General features: G+C 41.7%; 1 protein-coding gene across 1 annotated transcript in view; it reads left to right on the top strand.

The window, feature by feature from the left end:
* The first annotated feature begins 1,866 nt into the window (after window positions 1-1,866).
* Window positions 1,867-26,311, top strand: part of LOC123757931 (dynein intermediate chain 2, ciliary) — a 55,932-nt gene continuing 31,487 nt past the window's right edge. Inside the window, exons 1-5 of the mRNA XM_069338464.1 lie at window positions 1,867-2,042; window positions 3,349-3,558; window positions 17,473-17,605; window positions 18,836-19,070; window positions 19,734-19,936. Coding sequence (XP_069194565.1) covers window positions 1,867-2,042; window positions 3,349-3,558; window positions 17,473-17,605; window positions 18,836-19,070; window positions 19,734-19,936 — 957 coding nt within the window. The remainder of the gene's footprint in view (window positions 2,043-3,348; window positions 3,559-17,472; window positions 17,606-18,835; window positions 19,071-19,733; window positions 19,937-26,311) is intronic.

Below are 26,311 nucleotides of genomic sequence, written 5' to 3'. Positions count from 1 at the left end.
GATTTTCCAACGTTGTCATTTTCGTCAGTATTGTAGGCATTTCAGTCAAACTATAAGCACTTCCGTATGACTGTATTAGAAGACGGCTCTTGATAGACAATTATCAGGAGAAAGCGCTAAGCCAGTATGATTACATAACACATGGAAGGGATGTAAGAACAGGAGAGGAGCTGGGATATGAGGACGGGGTGAAGGAACGGTGCCCAACCACTTGGACCATCGGGGATCGAACGCTGACTCGTAAAGAAGCGAGGCCGTCGCTCTACCTACCAGTTAAATGCCAAAACCCATTTAAAAGGGCTGAATATATTCACTTCTGAAAGTCGAGGCTGGGGACATTAATACATGCTTTACAAATTTATCAAATTAAAATCCTAAATATGGTCAGTTCTGTAACAAAAGGGGATGAAATTATCTACATTTAATCTGTAACCAACAATATAATTTCCGTTTCTTTGTTACATTGGTAAATAAAGACAAGAGAAATACCAGAAAAGTCATTAAGATAAGCTAGCACAGTGGTATAACATTTGATGCTGAGTGGACACATATTTCTCTTCAAACTCCCGCTAACACCGTCTATAAACGGCCTCGCTTTGCTAGTAACAGGTATTTGTTATTTGATTTCCTTCGTAATCCTTTGCAATCCTGCGAGTTAACTTGTATGTCAAAGACTTTACCAAAAATGTCGGTTTTGTCCGATTATAAGAGCTTTTGCACGTCTTTTGATGTTTATTCTTGGTATAGTATATTCTGAAGCATGCGATAAGACCTCCGGGGACAACCAGTAGGCGAGAACCATCCGGGAGCGAAGCCCCAAACACTTCCTGCGCTGTCATCGTTTAAGAGGCGCGGTTAGGTTGGAGTAGTTTAGGTTACGTTAATTAGATTAAACAATTTGTAATTAACGGTGTAAAGCGACCTATCACCGTAGGTTTACTCTCAAATTAAATTTATGAAAGAAAACGTGACTTGTTGCATCATAATATCCAAGCAGTGACTTGTGAACATGTTATCTCACTGATTGGTCAAAGGGGATATGTTCATAGAGAGGTGTACCACGTTTCTTGGTGTATATGCACCAAGAGCCAGATTTAGTCTTGGACTATGTCCAGAACTAAAGCGACCCCCATATGCAGTGCCCATCATCTGGGTAGGGGCCCCAGTGCCCAGCATCTGGGTAGGAGGGACCTCAGTGCCCAGCATCTGGGTAGGAGGGGCCCCAGTGCCCAGCATCTGGGTAGGAGGGGCCCCAGTGCCCAGCATCTGGGTAGGAGGGGCCCCAGTGCCCAGCATCTGGGTAGGAGGGGCCCCAGTGCCCAGCATCTGGGTAGGAGGGGCCCCAGTGCCCATCATCTGGGTAGGAGGGGCCCCAGTGCCCATCATCTGGGTAGAGGGGCCCCAATGCCCAACATCTGGGTAGAGGGGCCCAACATTACTTTACAATAATGTTGAGACATCGAGGACAGGAAGCCTGTTAGCTTTATGTTCCTAGACACACTACTAACCTTCCATAGATACAATCCACAACAGCCGCCTACTCTCATACACCTATTTACTGCAGAGGCATCAGATGAAAGGAAATTTTCCCAAAACTCCATCTTGCCGCAGGTATCTTATCCGGGACCTATCGGTTATGACCCAAACGTTTAATTAGGGCAATTTTGGAGTTTTTTTTTGTATAGAAGAACAAATGCCAAGTTATCTTAGGCAACTGTACATATTTCAAAGTACAGTTGCTAAAGATAACCAGAGTTCGTCTCTCAGAAACGCCAAGAGGTATTTTTGTATTACTTGCCAGTGGGAGGCCAGTGGTGGCCCAGAGTGGTCGTGGCGTGCCGGCACCGACGATTACAGGCACGTATGATGAGTCTACGAGACGTTAAATTGTCTAATGAAAAGAACGGTCACGCGAGCGGTTACTTAGCAGGGTCGATGCGTATTAGTGCAAGTCTGGCGAGTGTCAAGGTGGTCATCCAGGCACATAAAGTGGACGGGTGGAGTCAGAGGGGCAGCAGGGCTCGATTATCCCTGGTGCTTAAGTACAGTAATCCCGTCACGGGTATATCTTATGAAGACAAAATTCTTTGCGAATAATAAGGGAGGGGGGCTATGACAAGCCGCCGGATTTTTGGCCCTGTCGTAGTCACTAAAAATGGAGGCCTGCCTGTCTCCGTCGAGACCACTAAAGATGGTGGCCCTCAGGTAAATTCCGGTGTTTTGTTGTCATTCGTCTACGATCGATAATATGAGAATGTTCTTTTATCTTGTATTAAAACAATATTCACAAATGAATCCCCCTGGGGACTCGTGTTGCCAGGTACTGGGTTCCCATGTATGAAATGGTGGCCATTAAAGCCGCCCGGCACCAGTAAGGTGCGTGGTAGCATTCTGTCCCCGCGTCCACATCACTGTAAGTAAATTTAACATGAAAATAAACATTTAATAAATCTTGGAGAACCTTGAATTCCACCTTCATCCCGAGACGATTTTTTTCTCCTATTTCCTCCCATTATGATAACTTTTCCTCCCTAATTCCTTACCTCATCTCCTATGTTCTTATCTCCAAGATCCTACCCTGTCCTCGTATTCCAGCTCCTGTTATGTCCTCATATTCCAGCTCCTGTCATGTGCTCATATTCCAGCTCCTGTCATGTGCTCATATTCCAGCTCCTGTCATGTCCTCATATTCCAGCTCCTGTCATGTGCTCATATTCCAGCTCCTGTCATGTGCTCATATTCCAGCTCCTGTCATGTCCTCATATTCCAGCTCCTGTCATGTCCTCATATTCCAGCTCCTGTCATGTGCTCATATTCCAGCTCCTGTCATGTGCTCATATTCCAGCTCCTGTCATGTGCTCATATTCCAGCTCCTGTCATGTGCTCATATTCCAGCTCCTGTCATGTGCTCATATTCCAGCTCCTGTCATGTCCTCATATTCCAGCTCCTGTCATGTCCTCATATTCCAGCTCCTGTCATGTCCTCGTATCCCATGTCCTGTCATGTTCTCATATCCCAGCTCCTGTCATGTGCTCATATTCCAGCACCTGTCATGTCCTCATATCCCAGCTTCTGCTCTGTTCTCATATCCCAGCTTCTGCTCTGTCCTCGTATCCCAGTTCCTGGCATGTCTTCATAACTCAGCTCCTATCCTGTCCTCATCCTAGCTCCTATCATGTCCTCATATCCCAGCTCTTTTCCTCATGTCCATTTGGAATACTATGTAGTCATACTAAGGTCTTATCTTCATTATTACCTGACTTTCCCTCCTCACTCTTAGCTCCCCCAGGCCCTCCTCTCCACTCCCTGATCATTAAGAAGCCTTGAACATCTCTTATGTCCTGCAGGAGTGGTCTTGGCGGGGAGAGGAAGAGGTCCCACCCCAGCATCCTGAGATTAAGCATGGCGCTGCGCCTCGCAAGGATCTACAAGGAAACCCGTCAGTCATCGTCGACGTCGTCATCGGGAAAGCACCAAGAGAAGGAGCAGCAGCAGTCAGACGCAGCAGTTGCCGCCCGGAGGCTCTCAGAGACTCCTAGTTTGCGGATCCTTTGTCGGTAAGTGGTTGCATGAGGCCTCTCCTTCCTGACGTCGTGCTGTTTACTGGGAGGACGGACCTCTTTGTTCCTGCTGTGTTAAGTGGCTGGTGTACCCTACCATGGTCCTGCTCTGTTTAGGGAGTGTGAAGACCTGTTATATGCTTCACGTGTAGTAAGTAATGTACCTTAAGCAAAAAAACATTCACAAGTGAACACATCAACAATATCGTCCCAAATATATACAATATATTAATTTAAAATACTTTTTTCTTTATTAAATAATATATAATATAAAGATCATATTTACATCAATTTACAAGGGGAAATACTACATTATATATATATATTGTTTATATAATTCTCAGTAAACCAATTTTTCACATCATCACATAGCATGAGCTGTAAACCCCATATACTTGATCTTGCCTCGCAAAAACTTCATATTTTGTCTACCGAGTAACCCTCCTGCCTGCCTATCCGCACAAAAAATGTAATCAGAAAGTAGCATTATTATTGTATTCTTAATTTTTTTTTTGCGTTTTACGTCAATATGAATAATTAAAAACCACAATAAATAAACTCTAATGCTTGGACCACATAAAGTAAGAGTGTCTGTAATCCAGTTTACAAGAACAACTTTCTGCTTACAGAAACAAAATATGTGCATATTATTCTCAATTTTAGTACATTGGTCACCCCTATAGTTGTCCTTAATGCCCAACATCAACAACCTATCATTAGTAGGGAAGGTCTCGCGAATATAACGATACAATAGTTCACGTTGTTTTGGGGCAATAAATTTAACATGAAGGTTTGCCCATATTACTCGCCAGTTAAATAGTGGATATGCCTCCTCTACTCTAGGAACTATATGTGGGAGCAGAATATCATACACTTGTTTACTGTTCATCATTAAAAAACCTTCAACATTACAAATCCGCCTGAGAACATCAATTGCACAAGAATAAAAGTGAGGTGAAATAAAGGCAATGTCAGTATACTCTGGCATATGTATCAAGTAGCTAACACGTATTTTACAAAAAATAATGTCATAAAACATTTACATTATTCCTTTGCATTATTTCATTTTTAAAAAGTAACACATAAGATAGCCTATGACTTATTGTACACATTCAGTATCCCTATTCTTCACTGTCGAGGGTAATTAAAAATTAACTCCAAAATAATTTTTTTACATTTTTATTTTTGGTCTGACAAAAGTATGTCAGACCAAAAGTATGGGCCTATTGGCCCATACTTTCTCTTGCTGCTCCTATGTTGGTTCGGGGTCTTGAAGTGGGTAGAATATAGTTATGCGTTAATTGGCTGTTAACTGCTGGTGTTGACTTTTTGATGTGTGGTGCCTCGCTGATATCAAGTCTCCTGCTATCGCTGTATCTAGCAATGATTTCTGTGTTGTTTGTTAAGATTTCTCTGGTGATGGTCTGGTTGTGAGAAAAGATTATATGTTCCTTGATGGAGCGATTAACAATGCACAAACAACAGGGTTGTTTGTGCATTGTTAATCGCCAAGAAAGAGACGTTGTTGTCTTGCCTATATACTGAGTTCTTTGGGGCTTACAGTCCCCAAGTGGGCATGTGAAGGCATAGACGACGTTGGTTTCCTTTAAGGCATTCTGTTTGGTGTCTGGGGAGTTTTTCATGAGTAGGTTGGCCGTTTTTTTGTTTTTGTAGTAAATTGTCAATTGTATTTTCTGATTTTTGTCTGTAGGGATAACGTTCCTATTAGCCCTACAGACAAAAATCAGAAAATACAATTGACAATTTGACAATACCGCATACATGTATATTTACCTGTATTTACCCTGTCCTTCCTGTCCTCGACGAGGACAGGATGCCAGCGGCTTGTCAAATGTCCTTCCATTTGCCCCGATGATCTTTTCTAGCTGAATTTTAAAACTCAGCATAGTGTTAGCATTTACGGCTTCAGCGGGTAGGCAGTTCCACGTGTTTGCAACCCTATGGGTGAAAAAAAACTGTTTTCTGTCCTACGTTGTGGCTTATTGAGCTTGAACCCGTTGCTCCTCATTCGTGCTTCATCTGACCTTTTGAAGAAATTGTCCAGATCAACATCCTCTCAATTGTTCAGTATTTTAAAGGTTTCAATGAGATCCGTCCTGTCATGCCTGGTTTGCAATGTTGTTAGCCCAGTGGCCGTCAACCGTTCCTGATACAAGAGATGACTAAGCTCTGAGATGATTTTTGTTGCCCGGTGTTGCACCTTCTCCAGTGCAGTTATATATATGTATGTAAGCACACTGTTGTACTCGTGGAGAGATACCCACCAAGAACTTCGTCAGAGCCAATAAACCATCTCGTCCACTCGATCATTCACGCCACTGAAGTGGCGTACTAAAATGCACGAAACTAACCCAACCGAGGATCCACAAATAGAAAACGGGACATCACGTAAATTTTACGAGCCTTTATGATTTTTAGTACGTACGTCACACACAGAGATCACACTAACGTGATGCATCAAATGAACAAATCCACAAGGACCGTGACGAGGATTCGAACCTGCGTCCGGGAGCATCCCAGACACTGCCTTAATCGACTGAGCTACGACAGGGTAAAAAGGGTTGAAACCAAAGTTCTATTGAACTTACTGGATCCCGTAGCCTCTCCGAGACACAAACCAGGCTTTTACACAACCCCCCTCCCCCCCCTGCACCCGAGCTATGTCAATAGGCCGTTCTCCCTCTTCGCCCTTACATCATCACACACAGAGATCACACTAACGAGATGCATCAAATGAACAAATCCACAAGGGCCGTGGATTTGTACCAGGGACCCATACAAAGGCGGCCCAACAATAAATTAAAACAATATTAATACCTATATAATTATATTATTGGAAAGGTTAATAATATATTTTATTTTGGGGAATACAACAAAATTTGAATCTGGCAACTGCCACATGGGCCAGGGAGCAGCACCCTCAGCTTGCTTAAGCTATAAGTAAACAACAGTATACATTATTTTGCATCTTTGGCCACTTGGGCTGGACGGTAGAGAGGCGGTCTCGCTTCATGCAGGTCGGTGTTCCATCCCAAACCGTCCCACTAGTAGGGCACCATTCCTTTCCCCCGTCCCATCCCAGATCCTTATCTTGACCCCTTCCAAGTGCTATGTAGTAGTAAAATGGCTTGGCGCTTTCTCCCGATACTTCCCTTCCCTTGCCTCTTCGATTCGTGCAAGTTAAAATGCTGTGTATCTTCAAGGCAATAAAGTAATGGAATAATAGGTGTTTTTTTTATACAAATAATGTATATAAAATCCGTAAAATATGCTCATTGTTTTTATTTTTTTACATACACGGGTTATAGGGGTACCATATTCTTTCCATTGCTGAGGGCCTCTGAAGGTCCCTGGTTGCCTTCAGGGACTATCCGGCCCTGCCCCCACTAGGAGGCTAGGCTACTTTCCCGCGCTTTAAAGACTAGAACGCTCTCCTGCGCTACGATGCTCTTCTGTGCATCGTAGCGCAGGAGAGCAATAATAACTAGGATATCTTAATAACTAGGATAAGTGATAGAGAAGTCAGCCTTCTGTGCTAGAAGCCTAAGATGCATGTTGAAGTTGCTCTCCTGCACTTGGATATGTATTAGAGACGTCGTTCTTCTCTGGTAAAAAGATTCAAATACGACGTTATGGAATTCGGTCTTCTGTGCTATGATACTAGGATAAGCGTTAAATGTCGCTCTCCTGTGCTTGGAGACTAGGATACGAGTGAGAGTTGTTTCTTTCCTGCGAAAGGACATTAGGATACAAGTTAGAGTAATTTCTCTCCTGCGGCAGGAGACCAGGATACGAGTTGGGTAGTTTCTCTCCTGCGGCAGGAGACCAGGATACGAGTTGGGTAGTTTCTCTCCTGCGGCAGGAGACCAGGATACGAGTTGGGTAGTTTCTCTCCTGCGGCAGGAGACTAGGATACGAGTTGGGTTGTTTCTCTCCTGCGGCAGGAGACCAGGATACGAGTTGGGTAGTTTCTCTCCTGCGGCAGGAGACCAGGATACGAGTTGGGTTGTTTCTCTCCTGCGGCAGGAGACCAGGATACGAGTTGGGTAGTTTCTCTCCTGCGGCAGGAGACCAGGATACGAGTTGGGTTGTTTCTCTCCTGCGGCACGAGACCAGGATACGAGTTGGGTAGTTTCTCTCCTGCGGCACGAGACCAGGATACGAATTGGGTAGTTTCTCTCCTGCGGCATGAGACCAGGATACGAGTTGGGTAGTTTCTCTCCTGCGGCATGAGACCAGGATACGAGTTGGGTTGTTTCTCTCCTGCGGCAGGAGACCAGGATGCGAGTTGGGTAGTTTCTCTCCTGCGGCACGAGACCAGGATACGAGTTGGGTTGTTTCTCTCCTGCGGCAGGAGACCAGGATACGAGTTGGGTAGTTTCTCTCCTGCGGCAGGAGACCAGGATACGAGTTGGGTTGTTTCTCTCCTGCGGCACGAGACCAGGATACGAGTTGGGTAGTTTCTCTCCTGCGGCACGAGACCAGGATACGAATTGGGTAGTTTCTCTCCTGCGGCATGAGACCAGGATACGAGTTGGGTAGTTTCTCTCCTATGGCACGAGACTAGGATACGAGCTGGGTAGTTTCTCTCCTGCGCTAGGAGACTAGGATAAGTGTTACGTAAGTCGCTCTCGTGTGCTAGGAGACTAAGGATGTATACTAGAGAAGCCGCTCTCCTGCGACTAAAGGAGTGAAGCACTCGGTATATATGTGGTATTAGTGTGAAGATCAATACATCTGCATCGTCGCCACCAATTTAAACATGGACAGTGTAAAACACGCCATCAAGTCAGTCTTCTTTTTCCCACGCTCCTGTCCGGTAAACGGAATATTTTTTGTGGTGGTTGGGGGGGGGGAGGGAAGAGAACTATCTGGAGAAACCCCCAAGCCGTTACGACTATATAGCAAAGTTTTATAGTCATTTATGAGTATAATTATTATTACTATTAAAACTAAGCAAATAAAGTTTTATTACTTTTATTAGTTTTTATGACTCATAATATTAGAGGGTTTCGGTAGCACAGTCGGGTTCTTTCTCAATTCACAATCGAGAATTCCGGTTTGGAATCCCTGGCGGAACAGAAACGGTTGGGTGCCTTTCCTATCACCTAGTGCACCTGTTCACCTAGCAGTAAATAGGTACCCAGGAGTTAGTCAGCTTGTTGTAGGGTTGCATCCTAGGCTGGGTCAGTAATTTGATCCTAGGGGTGGGCCTTGATATAAGCCTAATATGTACTCTATGTATAAACTGGCTGCCTGTCCCCAGACACAGTGAATTATTATTATTTATGACATAAAGGGCATATGCATGCGGAAGGCGTTACATACTTCCTGGGAACTTTCCTGTTAAAACTTTGCCCTATATGAGCGTTGACACCGATTTCTTCTAACTCATAAAGTATACCATGGTTCTTGGTGTATATAGACTGAGCAGCCCGTCTTCATAAACAAAGGCCAAAATCCGGATTTGGTCATACACCTGCCAAACCCCACGTTTATGACTGAAAAACGGTTTACACACGACTCACAACTGATGACGTTCGAGCACTTCCGGAACAAGTGCTTCACTGATGAATTTTATTCGAACCACAACGCTATAAATGCTTCAACCACGTACTACAAATACAAATAATCGCCAACAGAATCTAAACACCTAACCTAACCTATGCCTGTATATGCACAATATGCTAATATATTATAATATTCATTTATATTTGAGAAAATTCCCGTTTTGAATGAACAGCATGTAAAAATTTATGAATGCGTCTGTGGAGTCGACTGCTGGATGTAATGGACTTGAGTGGAGGACAGGTTGCGCGTACTACAAATACAAATAATTGCCATTACCATATACAAATAATGTCATACGACACTTTGAAACTACTGACGGTTTTGGCCTCCACCACCTTCTCACCTAACTTGTTCCAGCCGTCTACCCCAACCCTTCCTCCGAATAGGCAGTACGTTTTAATACTAAATGTAATAAGTGCATTCCTGACTGTCTGCATAGTACTTATGTACTATGCAGGAAGTCAGTACACTTATGTACTATACACTTAATTGTGCTGTTACATTTACCTCCGCACATATTCTCCACATATTCTGTTAATACACTCAACATTTTTAGGTTTAAGTTTTCGTGTTCAATTCTATATACACAAGTTTTAAATATAAAGAATTTATTTTTCAGTTTTATTAAACAATAGAGATTTTATAAAAAATTTGAAATTATCCTGAGTTGCTTTATAATTTATAGACAGACTAGTTTTGTTTACTGGCTTTATAAAATTGTAATATCAATATACAGTAGCTGATATAGTTAAGTGCTTACTAATTGTAATTATGAAGCAATAAATGCTATTTACATGCTTGTCCCTCTACACTCCCAAGGTTAGGTTAGGCTGTGGTTTTCTATACAGCTTTTCAGGTAAACTCTAATATTCACAATATTTTGATGCAATACTGGCGATTAAGTGTATTTATGTACTATGCCGATAGTCAGGATTGTACTTATTACATTTAGTATTAAAACGTACTGTCTATTCGGAGGGAAAGGAACTATCAGGGGGGGGGGGAAACGCCAAGCCATTACGATTATATAGCACTGGGAAGGGGTCAAGATAAGGATTTGGGATGAGACGGGGGGAAAGGAATGGTGTGTGTGTGCGTGTGTACTCACGTAGTTGTGCTTGAGGGAGTTGAGCTTCGGCTCTTTGGTCCCGCCTCTCAACCGTCAATCTAGTGGTGTACAGATTCCTGAGCTTCTCGAGCTTCCTAGAGGAGGAGTATCAACATCTGAAATTGGGTATGGAGTCAGCCTCCACCACCTCACTTCTTAGAGGAGTGTGTGTGCGTGTGTATTCATCTAGTTGTATTCACCTAGTTGTGCTTGCGGGGGTTGAGCTCTGCTCTTTCGGCCCGCCTCCCAACTGTCAATAACTACTAACTAAGTTCCCCCCCCTCCACCCCCCACCCCCAGGAAGCAGTCTGTAACAGCTGTCTAACTCCCAGGCTATCCGACTGAATCAATCAGATTGCCCATCCTTACTATTCTATCGCTATTTACTGCTAGGTAACAGGGGCATCAGGATGAAAGAAACTGCCCATTTTGTTTCTCGCTGGCGCCGGGAATCGAATCCGGGCCACAGGATTACGTGTCCAGCGTGCTATCCACAGTCACCGGCGCCCCAGTCACACGGTGTGTGTGTGTGTGTGTACGTGCGACACACACACATATATATTATAACAAAATATAGAATTATAGAATTCAAGCATGCAAGTCTGTGAATAGACACGTCATATACCGTGACCAATCAGAGCTTTGCTACACGCGAGAGAAAGAACTATTGAAGAGCACAACTTGCATGTTTACAGCATCAATGTAACCAGTTCATAAATGTTTGGGGTTTGCCAGTTTTTTGTTTTTCATTTACTTCTTATATTAAAGACTTGAAAGAAAGTAGTTATCAAGACTATTACTATTGTGTAATTTATGCAACATTGTAAGTAGGCTTTTGCAAGATAAAGGCGTTACTGAATGGTATGAACACTGGTTAAAGTAGACCCAGCAAGAACAGTGGCTAGTGATGAGCTGCTATTGTTTATGTTGCTGTAGTGAGTTAGGTGACAGAAACTGGCTGAGCTATCCTAGTAAGTTAGGTGAGCTCAGCAACCTGTCCTCTTAAAAAGAACGTCGCTTTTGTCCGTTTGCCCGAATATAAACGTAATTTTAAAATGAAAAAAAAAAATTAATATAAATTTGGGATTTTTTTTTCAACACCAGTAAGTTAAGGGTCCTCTGATAGGTTAGGTGGGCAGGAAATTCTCATAAAGTTTCAAAACGTTATGAAAAATGTTAATTGTAAGTTTCCTCTTCTAACCGTGCCGAGTAAGCCGGACGACTCAAACAGAAAACGGAACAGTACGTCACTTTTGTGAGTCGATTTCATTTCAAATTACGTCCAAATTTGGCCATAGCGCGCATACAAGCGAAAAGTGACGTTATTTTTAAGAGGACGGGTTGCTATCCTAGTGAGTTAGGTGACTGAAGCTGGCTGAGCTATCCTAGTGAGTTAGGTGACTGAAGCTGGCTGAGCAATCCTAGTGAGTTAGGTGACAGAAGCTGGCTGAGCTATCCTAGTGAGTTAGGTGACTGAAGCTGGCTGAGCTTGCTATTCTGTTGTAGTCACCTTTCAGAGTTGAGTGGGTTAGAGTGCTCCACTGACCCAAGGAGAAGTTGAGTCACTTCAGAACTATCTCTTCTGATCTAAGAAAATGGGCGAGACAAAAACTTAACCTCGTGGCTTTATGCCACCCGTGTCTTTGCCGTATACGGAAATCCATATATTTCCTGCTTCCCTTCACCTGGAAGTGTAGTTTACCAGGGTGCATGGCGGCCGAAGGGACCCCGCACCTATTAGGTTGCGGGGGGGGGGGGGGAATAGGGGGTGAAATGGCGGGTTCAATGTGTCTCGATTGAATCAATCGGATAGCCGCCCATCCTTACTATTCCATCGCTAGTTAACCAAGCTGGATTAGTCAGGTACTGAGGAATCGGCACCGCGATCAGTCCAGGGAGCTCAATAGATTTGCATGATGTTGTCCCCTAACTCTCCTTGCCACTTAGGAGAGGTATAGGGTGTTTATGTAGCTTCAGGGCACCAATCCCCCCAGCCACAGGGCATGGCGAGAAGGCACCCCAAAAATATGAAAATTAAACGCCAGAAAGCCTAGTGGCTCATGGGAGGCAGCTCCTATTTATACCCAACTAAGCTCATTCATATAAAAAAAATATATATATACCATATAACCTTCACTTGAAACAATCCGGTGATCCCACGCCTATTATAATGCCAAGTAATTTGTTTCATAAATCTACAACTCTATTCCCAGACCAGTTTTTAATTGGTCTTTTCTTAATGGCGACCCTAATATTACTCCTGCTTTTCCAGGGGGCTTTGCTGCTTTCCCTACCTGTGCTCCCTCGTGTGGTATACGAATAAAGATGTAGTATACCACACGTGTGGTATACGAATAAAGATGTAGTATACCACACGTGTGGTATACGAATAAACGGAGGTAATATATAGATACTGTGTTACTTATTTAGGAATTTCTTCCATTCCCGCCTCAGTGTTTCAAGTGCTGGAAAAATGGGCATTGTAAGACGGTGTGTCGGCGCTTGGCCTTTGTCTAGGCTGTCAAGATGACTGTTCATTGTATTGACTGTGGTGAGAGGAACCCAGCCTACTCCAGGTCTGATCAGTACTCTCGGTATAAATGATCCACTGTTCATTCACATTGGACTGATTGGTTTAACGATGGCCGCAATTCTTGCAGGTCGTCGTTCGATCCCCGAATGGTCCATGTGGTTGGGCACCGTTTCTTCACTTGGTCCCAATATTCCAGCTTCTTGACCACACATGCTATGCAAATGTTATAGAGCCATACTGGAATGGCGTTACCTTCACAGCCTCCAGCTCCTACGAGCAGCTGATAACAAAGCGAGGGCTGGCGCATGGCACGCTTCTATTGTTCCAACCTTTATATTGGACATTTTATTTACATTATTCCGTATCCTCAAATTGTGACCACATGAGCTAACTTGAGTGTGTTATTTTTTACATGACGGTTTTTGTGAAGACGTATTTAATGTATAATGTACGTAAACGTGGTGATTTGTCACAATTATTTATATCTACGGGAGTAGTAATTACACAAAACTTCTTAAATGTGGGTCATACGAATATAATTACTGCTCTAATGTCTACCCTATTTTACACAGTTGCTATGGCAACGTGGGTAGTTGTGTGTGCACTCACCTAAATGTGCCTGTAGGTGCGCCCAGCTAACTCCTGGGCCCCGCCTTACCAGCTCTGGGGTGTCACCTACACCACTCCTGGTGCTTGCCGTGCCTAGCTTCCAAACTTCATATTGTATTAATTTCTTCAATCTCTCCCTTTAGTTCATTCTGTTTGTTCATTACTCTTACCTTGAGGTGGTTTGAGGACCAGTATCCCCGCGGCCCGGTCTCTGACCAGGCCTCTTGGGTGTCGGTTTGAGCTTGAGGATTCACAATGCAGTACGTGACCACTTACGAAACATATGTATCTTTCATCAATCATGGAGGCTCAGTTTGCGCTTATTAAAAAAAATGAACTTCGAGGTTGTTTGTAACAATAAATAATCTTGGGTCGAGAACGACGTAGCAGCATTTCCAAGCTCGTAAACTGCTTAAAAAATACACTCTAAGCCGTCATGATCGAAGAAAGATACACAGGTTTCGTAAGTGGGCACGTAAGTGTCTGATGAATCATGACGCTGATCAAATTGACTGTTAGACGCCACTGCATTCTCATGATTCGTCTGCGGATCAAGTTCTCATGCCTCCAAGATTTATCCTGCTTTACACTGAACATGTCTGCTTTATCAGTCTTATATGAACTCCTTAGAGAATCTTGCATGCCGTTATCATATCTCCTCGATTCTGTCTTTCTTCAGGTGTGGTGAGATTAAGGTCTCTTATTCCTCCCCATATAGTTAAGTGATCACAGTTCTGATCCTTGCCCGAAACGCTGTGCGTATTAGTGGCTTTAGGTATTGTATGCACTAACTGTATCTATAAACCCTACATTATGTTTGTAACTCATCTTCTGTGTATGTACTTTTACCTGAATACAAATTTGAATTTGGAAAAAAAATATTTGAATTTGATACGAGTGATTCCCTTGCATACCACTGGACCAACCCATCCGCCGAATTGACAGTACGATTTAATACCGAGTGTAAGAAGTACACTTTCTTACTGTTATAAACAGTGTATAATTACACTTATGGGGCTGTTACATTTACCCAACTCCCTCCCCCAATTTAATTCTCCTAATTTTCTGTTAAGACACTCAGAATTTTGGATGAAGTTTTCAAATTCAATTGAATATACTAAAGTTTTAAATATCAGGAATTTCTTTTTTCAGGTTTATTAAACAATATAAATTTTATACAAAACTTTAAAATATCCTGAGTTTCTTTACAATTTATTGATATATTTTAGTTTTGTTTTATTAGTTTTATAAAACTGTAATATCAATATAGCTATAGGTCAAGTACTAATTGTAATTAAGAAGCACTAAAATTATTATCTTCAAAAACTAAGAAGGTTAGGTGAGGTTTTGGTTTTCTATTCAGTTTTTCAGGAAAACTCAAATATTCACAATATATTTGACTACGATTTAATACTAAGTGAAAATAAGTACAATTCCTAACTGCTATGAATAGTACATAATTGCACTTATTTGTCTCCTTACATTTACCACCCCGTTTTTGGAGGACGGGCTGCACTGGACTATTCGCATACTTTGCGTCATTATATACTGGAATGTGAAAAAATCACGGAATTTAGAGATAACACCATCAATAGTGTCCAAGAAATGTGTAAGTACTTCATTCATAATGATGTGCTGCCCGAAATCTTAGCGAGGTATCCAAAATTTGCTTACTGTAAGTAATGCATGCACATGACTGTAAAGCTGCCGCCCAGTTGGGTGGGTGTGGAGCAAGACTAGTAACTGTGTGACTCATCATAGATGTAAAGTGCTCTGTATAGTGACTGTTGTGAGCCTCTTGTTGATCACTTGTGACACAAAAGATTATTGATGTGTGTATTTGTGTGGGTGAAATATGTATGTGTATGTATATATATATATATATACGTATGCGAACAAGCCTGAAAGGCTTTTTATATATACGTATATATATAAGTACATGTATGTATGAGAATGTGTACATGTCTATATAACATTAATAATTTTGTAACCAGCGTCAACAAATTGTTATTTGCTTAGCTAAACGAACTAGAGGGTTCAGTTCCTGAACCGATTATGTGCCTCTGTAATCCTTTACACCACCGCCCACGGGATGGGTATGGGGTGCATAATAAAGAAAGAAATTGAATACCTCTGGACGTTTTACGAACTAGGCTTTGGTTATGTAATCTATTAAGATATAACTGTCTGAGGGGTCTCGGTGCATGAGCTGGGTTTCTATAGAGTTTATATATCATATTCGTGCTTTTGGGATCTAAATGACAGTTACGAAAAAAAATTACTGATTAAGTTTAACCAGTAGATCAGATTCTATTGCTTATGAAGAAGATTTTGCCCTTTGATGTGATAATTTTGTTCATGATGGCTTGAATAGCCTTGGTTTTTAAATATTATACGCGAATAATTTTGAATTTGTGAAATCTTCACTTTCAAGCCGAACGAATTAGACTTTGATTTACGAATAACTGTCATTGACATTACAGTTACGTTTGACTTAGATGGAACAAACGAGAAGTGAAGCTTGCCTATCCCCAATTGACCTCGACCAGTCACACGAGAAAATGTGAATATATTGTGTGGAAAATGAAGGTGTTTTAATGGGACATAATTGGTGGGTCTCTCACAAGTCACCCGGCATGATACTCCGTCTCTCCCTCCTAGTTGAAGGTTTCCAGAAATATTTGAAATTACTAATTTTTTTTTAGCTTGATACATCGTTTTTCATTTATTAAATATACTTATAGCTAGATTAAAATTATTAAAAATTAATTATTCTATTTAAAACAATCTAATTAATCAAGTTAAAACAATCTAGTTAATCAAATTAAAGCAATGTAATTAATCAATTAAAACAATCTAATTAATCAAGTTAAAACAATCTAGTTAATCAAATTAAAGCAATCTAATCAATTAAAACAATCTAATTAATCAAATTAAAACAATCTAATTAATCAAATTAAAACAATCTAATGAATCAATTCGAATTTCTAATTGTGACTAGATTAATTAAATGAGATTAGAATTTCTAATCTAATAATTCTAATAATCAATTTCTGGCCGAAACGCTATGCGTGCTAGTGGCTTTACAAGAATGTAAAATCATCATTGCTATGTTCTCTCTTAACCCACCAATGTACCTCCTTGTATATAAATAAATAAATTAATTAAAACAATCTAATTAAAAAAATTATACCAACTAATGAAATTGGAACTATTCTATAAAGTATAATTATTACAACCTTTTCAATCTTTCAATCTCTGGACGAAGCTGGTAGTGCATACAAATTATGGTGTACCAAGCCAGATCTCCCTAATGGTATGCAAACATATCTCTTTTATAAAGGTTTCACTATCTACTGCGTCACTAGGCACTCTCCTTCAACACATTACTAACTTCTTTTTTTAATAAATAATATACAATAAAAAGATCATAGTTACATCAATTTACAAGGGAAAATACTATATTTATATACTAGAACATATTGTGCTATTTATTTTTAGTCCGAACGATATTTGCTACTAAAAATTGAATGAAAATTGTTGAAAAAATCTGGACAATCAACGACAATTAATAAATACACATGCACATATCAAACGGACGGGAGTTAGATCCCATTCAAAAGTCTCAATATTTTCAGATCAAATAAACCGATATTATTTGGTGATTATGTTCCTTCACTTCGCACTCATATCCAAGTTCCTTTCCAGTCATACCCCAGCTCCTATCCTGTCCTCATATAACAACTCCTATACCATCCTGGTATCCCAGCTCCTATCCTGTCCTCATATCCCAACTCCTATACCATCCTGGTATCCCAGCTCCTATCCTGTCCTCATATCCCAACTCCTATACCATCCTGGTATCCCAGCTCCTATCCTGTCCTCATATCCCAACTCCTATACCATCCTGGTATCCCAGCTCCTATCCTGTCCTCATATCTCAGTTCCTATCCGTCCCTCAAATCCTTTCCATTTTCTACCTCGTCATCATGGCCTAGCACGTTCTCCTCATGGTTTCCATTCCTTGGAGAGTCCTATATTCTGGCAAATGGTCTCTTCTACCTTTCAGGATCCGTTCTACCTTCAAGAAACACCTGCGCCCTAAGAAGAAGCCTAAAGTAGAGAGAAAAAAGTCGGCTAATTGGCGAAGAATCTCCAAGAAGAACGGTTCCGAACCCCCGCTAGTGCTCCCCAAGCCGAAGGTGAGCCTTGATGACGATGGGACGGGTAGGTTTGCGGGTGACGAAGGGACGGGTAGGTGGTGCGGGTGACGATGGGACGGGTAGGTGGTGCGGGTGACGAAGGGACGGGTAGGTGGTGCGGGTGACGATGGGACGGGTAGGTGGTGCGGGTGACGATGGGACGGGTAGGTGGTGCGGGTAACGATGGGACGGGTAGAAGGTTCAGGTGATGTGATGACGTAACGAGTAGGTGGTCCAGGTGGACGAGCAGCCCATACTCGTCCAAGCCAACCCGTCCTCGACTCAAGTCCATTCCATCCAGCAGTCGACCCCACAGACGCGTTACTAAATTTGTACATGCTGTTCATTCACAACGGGAATTTTCTCAAGTATAAATTAATATTATAATATATTAGCATATTGTGCATATATAGGCATAGGTTAGGTTAGGTGTTTAGGTTCTGTTGGCGATTATTTGTATTTGTAGTACGTGGGTGAAGCATTCATAGTGTTGTGGTTCGAACAAAATTCGTCAGTGAAAAACTTGTTCCGGAAGTGTTCGAACGTCAGCAGTTGTGAGTCGTGTGTAAACCGCTTTTCATTCATAAACAGGGGGTTTGGTGGGTGCATGGAATCACTTTTGGATCTTTGTTTGGAGGACGGGCTGGAGTCGTGTGTAAAGCAGCCCGTCCTCCAAACAAAGACCCAAAAGTGATTCCATGCACCCACCAAACCCCCTGTTTATGAATGAAAAACGGTTTACACACGACTCACAACTGCTGACATTCGAACACTTCCGGAACAAGTTTTTCACTGACGAATTTTGTTCGAACCACAACACTATGAATGCTTCACCCACGTACTACAAATACAAATAATCGCCAACAGAACCTAAACACCTAACCTAACCTATGCCTATATATGCACAATATGCTAATATATTATAATATTAATTTATACTTCAGAAAATTCCCGTTGTGAATGAACAGCATGTACAAATTTAGGAACGCGTCTGTGGGGTCGACTGCTGGATGGAATGGACTTGAGTCGAGGACGGGTTGACACACGACTCACAACTGATGACGTTCGAACATTTCTCAAACAGTGCTTCACTGACGATATCTGCTCGAATCGTAACTCATTAAATGCTTCACCCACGTCCAATAAAACCTAAAATACCTACCCTAAACTATGCCTAAATACCAAATGGGTTAGATTAGCAAACATTTGGACATTGTTCTCCCGCGTCAGCCGGTGATCGAGGAGCGGGAGGTGCTGATCGAGCTGACCTCAGTGAACCTGGGCCCCCACCAGGAGGTCCGGTACAACGTCACCACAGGTGTCTACCAGCCAGTCTCAGGAAACGACATCCTTCTCGACCTTCTCACCCTGCCCTCCAGGATCCTCCACAGGGAGGAAGCGGTGCTCCACCGGCCGCCCAGGCGACGTCCCCCGGCATGTCCTCCTGGCAACCAGACTAAACAAGGTGAACCTTTCCCGTTTGCTTTTGGGTGGTGTTGTACCTGAGGGCTGTCACATTCCTCAAGGGGTCATTTACCCCTACACGGCTCCAATCGTAATATGCGAGAGTTTTCCATTTGTTATGGTATCCCATCAACCTCTGGAGGGTTGTTAAGGTCTATCACCCCTCTGGAGGGTTATTAAGGTCTATCATCCCCTGGAGGGTTATTGAGGTCTATCAACCTCTGGAAGGTTATTAAGGTCTATCAACCTCTGGAGGGTTACTGAGGCCTATATTATCATATGATGGGTTATTAGTCCTATCAACTTCTGGAGGATGTTTAGGCCTGTCATCCTCTGGAGATTATTAAGGCCTTAATAACCTTCAGAGCGTTTAGTTAAATTAGGTCCGACAGACTATCTACATGACAAACGTTTGGACATGCTTCCTCTCACCTGAGGTCTCTGTTGTGGGCTACATCTTGGGGAACATCAGTAGTCAGCCTAGAGGGTTCTTGGTGCTACAGGTGTACCGTGAATATTGTAACAACAGAGAGAACAGATGAGCACTTGCGTAAGACGCTAGTCTCCTCTCCTGCAATAGATCAAGCGGCTCCTCTCCTCTTTGCAGTAGATCAAGCATCTCTTCTCCTTCTACAATAGATCACAGCCCTTTCTTCTTTAGCAGTTACACACGGTGACTTCGAGACAGATGAAGAGGACTTCGGGGTCACGGATGACGCTGGGGACCCCATCACCAACAGCAGGGAGCAGGGGGATTTGATGTGTGAGGATGTCATCACGCAGGAGGAACTGGACATGTTGGATTCTCAAGTCAACCCCTTCAACTACAGTGAGCGCGTCTCGCAGACCACCAGACGCAAGCTCCAGGTACACACACACATACATCAACCCTTCCTCCTGATTACATAATACTTTTTTTTTAACACTGTCGACCATTGTACACATATTGACGTAATGGACAATTAGATTGTAGAATTTGATACTATTCACTTTATACAGTCCGGGAAAAATAAAGCTAATAATAAACTTAAGTATTCCTAGAACTAAGATAGCACACACATACACATATATATATATATATATATATATATATATATATATATATATATATATATATATATATATATATATATATATATATATATATATATATATATATATTTTAGGTCTCATATAGCGTATATTAGGCCTAGGATGGTTATTAGCAACATAAATAAAAACTTCTTCAGGTTTGTCCAAACTCAATAGTTCAAATTCTACGTTCTAATTGTCCATTACGTCAATAGTAATTTCATCTATCGTCATACAATCATGCAAGAGGAGCCACACATCTATGGATCATCCAATAAAATCAGCAAACGCCTAGATGTTACTACTGCTCGGCTTAGACTCTGCCGATAAGTATCTCTGGGAATTGTCATTACTTGCTGATGTAGACCTGACCAAATGTAAACTGTGTCAACAAAATTATTCGCACACCCTCCGTGTGCGAATAATTCGGCCGCATACTCAGGAGATACTCCCTCTGGCAAGTCAGAACATCCTTCAGAAACTTGAATAAGGAGGCTTTTAGATCACTATACCGCCTATGTGGAGCCAGTCTTAGAGTATGCCGCCCCATCCTGGAGCCTCCATAAAAAAATATGAAAACTCGAAAAAGTGCCGAAGTTTGCAACGAGACTCGTCCCAGAGTTGCGAGGGATGAGGTAGGAAGAGAGACTGAAGGAGCTAAACCTGACGACGTTAGAAAGGAGGAGGGAGAGGTGGGATTTGATATAGACATATAAAATACTTATAGAGATTGACAGAGTGGAAACAGGAATTGTTTACAATAAATATTAACAGAACAAGGAGGCACAGATGTAAGCTTGAGACTCAGGTGTGTCATAGGGATGTTAGAAAGTTTTTTTTTAGCGTGAGGGAAGTGAGTTGGAAAGACCTAAAGAAGCAGGTTGTAGAGGCAAACTCCATTCATAACTTTAAAAGCAGATATGATAGATATCTGATAAAAATAAAAAGCAGATACGAGGCCAGGAGTCATTGCTTTAGACAACCAACGGCGCGAAAAGCGGGGTCCAAGAGCTAGAGCTAGAGCCTACAGGCACAAATTGGTGAGTACATACACACACACACACACATACACAAACGCGCGCGGATGACGCGAAGTTGATGAGAAGAGTTATGATAGATGAGGAGTGTAGGATCCTCCAAGAGGACCTGAACAGGTTGTAGAGATGGTCAGAGAAATGGCTACTGGAGTTCAACACGAGCAAATGTAAAGTTATGGAAATGGGACTAGGTGATAGGAGACCAAAGGGACAGTACACAATGAAGGGAACTGCCTACCTGTGACGACGCGCGAAAGAGACCTGGACGTGGACGTAACACCTATTCTATCTCCTGAGGCACATATAAATAGGATAACGACAGCAGCGTACTCTACACTGGCAAAAGTTATAACATCATTCAGAAACCTAAGTAAGGAGGCATTTAGGGCGCTTTACACTTCCTACGTGAGGCCAGTCTTAGAGTATGCCGCCTCATCATGGAGTCCCCATCTGAAGAAGCACATAAGGAAACTGGAAAATGTTCAAAAGTTTGCAACGAGACTCGTCCCAGAGTTACGAGGGATAGGGTATGAAGAGCGAATGAAGGAACTGTGCCTTACGACACTAGAAAGAAGAAGGGAGAGGGGGATATGATAGGAACGTATAAAATACTCAGGGGGATTGACAGAGTGGATATAGACGAAATGTTCACACAGAATAGTAACAGAACGATCGGACATGGATGGAAGCTGGAAACTCGGATGAGTCACAGAGATGTTAAGAAGTTTTCTTTTATCGTGAGAGTAATGGAAAAATGGAATGCACTTAAGGAGCAGGTTGTGGAAGCAAACTCTTCATAATTTTAAAACTAGGTATGATAGGGAAATAGGACCGGAGTCATTGCTGTAAACAACCGATGCTCGAAAGGCGGGATCCAAGAGTCAATGCTCGATCCTGCAGACACAAATAGGTGAGTACACACACACACCACACACACAAACATACATACATACACACACACACACACACACACACACACACAAGTAGTGAATAAGGAGACAGATTGAGGTAAAAAAAATTCAGAAACGGTTGGGCACTTCCATGCCGACTTGACCCTGTCGGGCCAGATCGTCCATCCCTCTTGTTTTAGGTGGTTAGGTTAGGGCACAGTCAGCGCGCTCCTGGCTGGCTGGCGGTGGTGGGGTGTTGGTCCCCCCTGGGGTCCCGGGGGGACCACCACCCATGGTGTACCTGAGGAACTGGTGCCCTATCCTAACCTGTTTTTTTGCACGATTCGTCTCGAGCTTTTAAGATGAGTCTAGGGCCTCAAGGAGGGGGTCTCTACTTATGAGAGGTACCGAGGATGAATGTTCAATAGTTGGAAACCAAAAAATACACTGGTGAAAGGCGTATAAACGTTTTTGTATTATTATTTATTATTAACATCTTTATTGACAAAATTAATTACAATTTTGCCTAATCTGAGGATTTTGATAGTCTTATTAAATTGAGGTTAATGCTAGTATTCACTGTCACGCAGGACAGAGGGTCATACATAAGACAATAGGCCTAAACTGTAGGCTGAAGCACATATATATCACGGTTACAATCAATGTTTTAATGTGTGGATATGTGAAAACAACTTTCTATTGTGCACTGCCACACAAGTGCAGGGATGGGTTCATAAGTGATACAGCTTAGAATATAAGTAGAAATTGTTCTTCATTCTTTAAAATGGACAAGCAAATTTTGGGTAAATTGTTAGGATGTCGTCCAGAACACCTGAGTCAATAAAATAGTTACACAGTTGGTGGTACAATAGGCCAGGAGGTCTAAAGTCCTTTACGGTTTCACATTCATCAATATAGTGTTCTAGTGAATGCATTAAAGGTTTATCACAGAGTTTACAATCTGAATATTCTGGTAGTGGCTCAGCCTCACTAACCTGCCAGATGTGTCTATAGCCAAGGCGAATTCGCGCGATTACTACATCACATTGCCTGGTCCGGTTACTGTGCTGACCATACAAATACCTATTATTACAGAACTTGTCATAACTTTTAATACTGCAGCTTTCAGGTCTCTGTGCATTTCTTAGTTCTTCTAAATCTGAATTAATTTCTTTAATTTGTATGTTTCTAATAACTGCATTAGATAGTCCAAAATCATAATCAATGTTTTCTTTCCTGCAAGCCTCATTGGCCAATTGATCTACAAAGTCATGTTTTTCAACTCCAACATGGGATGGGATCCACACAAATTTTATACAAGAATTATTATCATTGGCAAAAATTACATTCCATTTAATATTACAAGCTACTTCCGACATACATTGTGATGGGTTATTTAAGGACTGCAGAGCACTTTTAGAGTCACAGAAAATAACTCCACCACCATTGAGCTTAAGGTATTCAGTGGCTAGATAAATACCCAATAGCTCGGTCTGTGTCGTGCTTGCCCAGTTGTTCAATCTCTGTGTACTAGTCATGATCATTTCATTCCCTTTATACACTGCACATGCACAACCTGTTCTACCAGTGCCTAACTGCACAGAGCCATCAGTAAAGGCATAGGATTCAGTCGGTTTGAGAATTTGAAGATGACTGTCAATAGCTTCTAATGTTATACATCTCAAAATGTCAGTGTTATACATTTGTTTTACACTGATGGGAGTATAATGCAGAGAGACCTCCACATCTTTCCAAGGGGGAATATAGTGAACAGTTTTATCAGGGTTAAGAGATACATTCAGTTTCTGAAGATTATAGACACAACAACTGAGCCACACACTGTAGGGAGCTTTTTGCGGCGGATTGAGGGAACAGTCAGAATTGTTTAGAATGGATCTCAATTTAATTTGAATAGAGCTGGGGGGACCATTATTTTTCAAAGTTTTGGCGCAAAACATAGTACTAAGTAGAACTATTCTTTCGTAAATGGAAGGTAAGTTTAGTTCCTTTCTCATGTTAACAATTCTGACAGTTCTAGGACAACCCAGGATGATGCGCATGGCATCATTCTGTACTACATCTAGGCCTTGTAATTGTTTAGGAGAAAAATTAAGAAGATGCAAGGCATAATAATCAACAACAGATCGTATAAAGGCAATATAAAAACTACGAGCATATTTTATGTTAATGCCAAATCCTTTGCCAACAAGAGTTCTGAGAGGTTTAAGACGCTCAACAAGTTTTTTACGCAGGTTGCTGATGAGATTTGTATCATTAACCTCGACTCCAAGATATTTATAAGACTCACAAGTCTCCACGGGCACTCCATTAATAGTATAGTTAGCATGAAGAGAATGGGGAATAAGAACCCTTGTTTTATCAACAGAGATTATGAGGCCACATTCTACTACTTTCTTGGAGAATGCATCAAGTAACATTTGTAGCCTTGGTTTACTGTGTGCCATAATACAAATGTCATCAGCATAACATATAACTGTTTCCGTAGGTTGTACAGGTATGTCATGGATAAGTTTGTGCATAAGTATATTGAAGAGCATAGGGCTTAGGACACCGCCTTGAGGTGTGCCTAGTTCGAATGCATCTGTTCTTGTACTTTTAACTCCTTTAAATAGGACACTAGCACGCCTGTTGGATAGGTAGCTCTTTATCCAACTCAGAAGATTACCTTTGATTCCAAATTCAGCAAGTTGCTCTAATATTATTTCGCCATTCGCTACATCGAAAGCTGACTTTAGGTCAATAAAGGCTGCCTGTGTCCCATCCTGGGAGTTTACAAAGTATTCAGCAAAGCATGTTTGTGTGCTACACTTGGGCATGAACCCATATAGGTTTGGGGCCAGTTTTTCTTTGACCTGAAACATGACACGATTGAGAACAATTCTCTCCAAGACTTTACACATGCAAGATGTAAGGGAAATGGGTCTGAATTTTTGAGAGTTAGGTTTAGGAATTGGTATTATGAGACTTTGTGTCCATTTCTTTGGCAAGATACCTTGTGAGAGACTCATTTGATAGAGGTCAAGCAGAGGGTGGCTAGGGACATCATTCAGTAAGCTCAAGATGTTATAAGTTATACCATCCTCACCAGGGGCAGTTTGCCTAGGTTTTCCTAATGCTGATGTTAATTCAAAGGGGGTTATAGGAAACTGATCCGTTAAATCTGGTGAGGAGCGTGCTATTTCAATATTAAAGTTTCTGTTAATGTTGGTATGTCTTAAATGCTGCTGTATATCTGGGGGTAAGGAAGAAATTTGTGAGACACTAGACCATTGAGCTAGGAGCATGTCAGCATATTCTGCAGGAGTATGATGAAGCTGAACTGGGGCTGAAGGTTTGGTAATGTTTTTAATTTTGTTCCACATTTCTGATAATGTTGTAGTTCTATTGATACCTTGTAGGAATTGTTCCCAATATGTGTTCTTAACTTGACCCTTAAGCTCGCGAAAATCTCTGTTGGCATTAAGGAATGCAAGTAAATTGTCAGCTGTTTTGTCTCGTTTATAAGAGTCAGCAAGCTGAAGCACTTTAGCTCGCTCTGCAATAATAATAGGATCCTCTGTCCATGAGGAAGAACGAGTGTTCTTTTTTTTCCTTGATTTAACCCAGGTATCATAATAACTGGTAATGATACTGACAAGATCATTGTAAAAGTGGTCCACTGATACAGGTGTATACCCAGTGTACCACTTATGTACATAAGCCTTAAAGTGCTGTTTAAGATTGTCTGGAATGTTAATTTTAACTCTAGGATGAGGATTGGACCTAATATCCGCCACATTGTATTCACAATATATTGCAAAATGATCACTTACTAGTTCTGGGATGAGCTTAACGTTGACGTTGCTATCTACTAGGCTGTATCCAATCACATAATCCAGTCTACCCCCCAATAAATGGGTCTGTTTATCAGTATCATACACAGTAATATTATGATCATTAAGGTATTTCAAGAAGACCCTTCCATTATTGTTACACTGAACGTCACCAAGAGCAGTGTGACGAGCATTAAAGTCACCCATACATAACATAGCTGTGTTACCTGTAGGTTTCGGTAGCAGGTCTGCTTTAAGTACATTACATCGTCCATATATGTTATACAGTAGGAAATGGCTATTTGCAGTTTGCAATTTGAATTTTTGATAATGTATACTATCACTCCTATGATTTTTAATTAGTTTACAGATTAATCCACTCTTAATATACGTTAGTAAACCAGTTCCAAT

The sequence above is a fragment of the Procambarus clarkii genome, chromosome 40 (assembly GCF_040958095.1).
Source record: "Procambarus clarkii isolate CNS0578487 chromosome 40, FALCON_Pclarkii_2.0, whole genome shotgun sequence".
NCBI classification, from domain to species: Eukaryota; Metazoa; Arthropoda; class Malacostraca; order Decapoda; family Cambaridae; genus Procambarus; species Procambarus clarkii.
The sequence above is the reverse complement of the archived record's forward strand: the minus strand, read 5'-3'. Positions and strand labels throughout refer to the sequence as shown.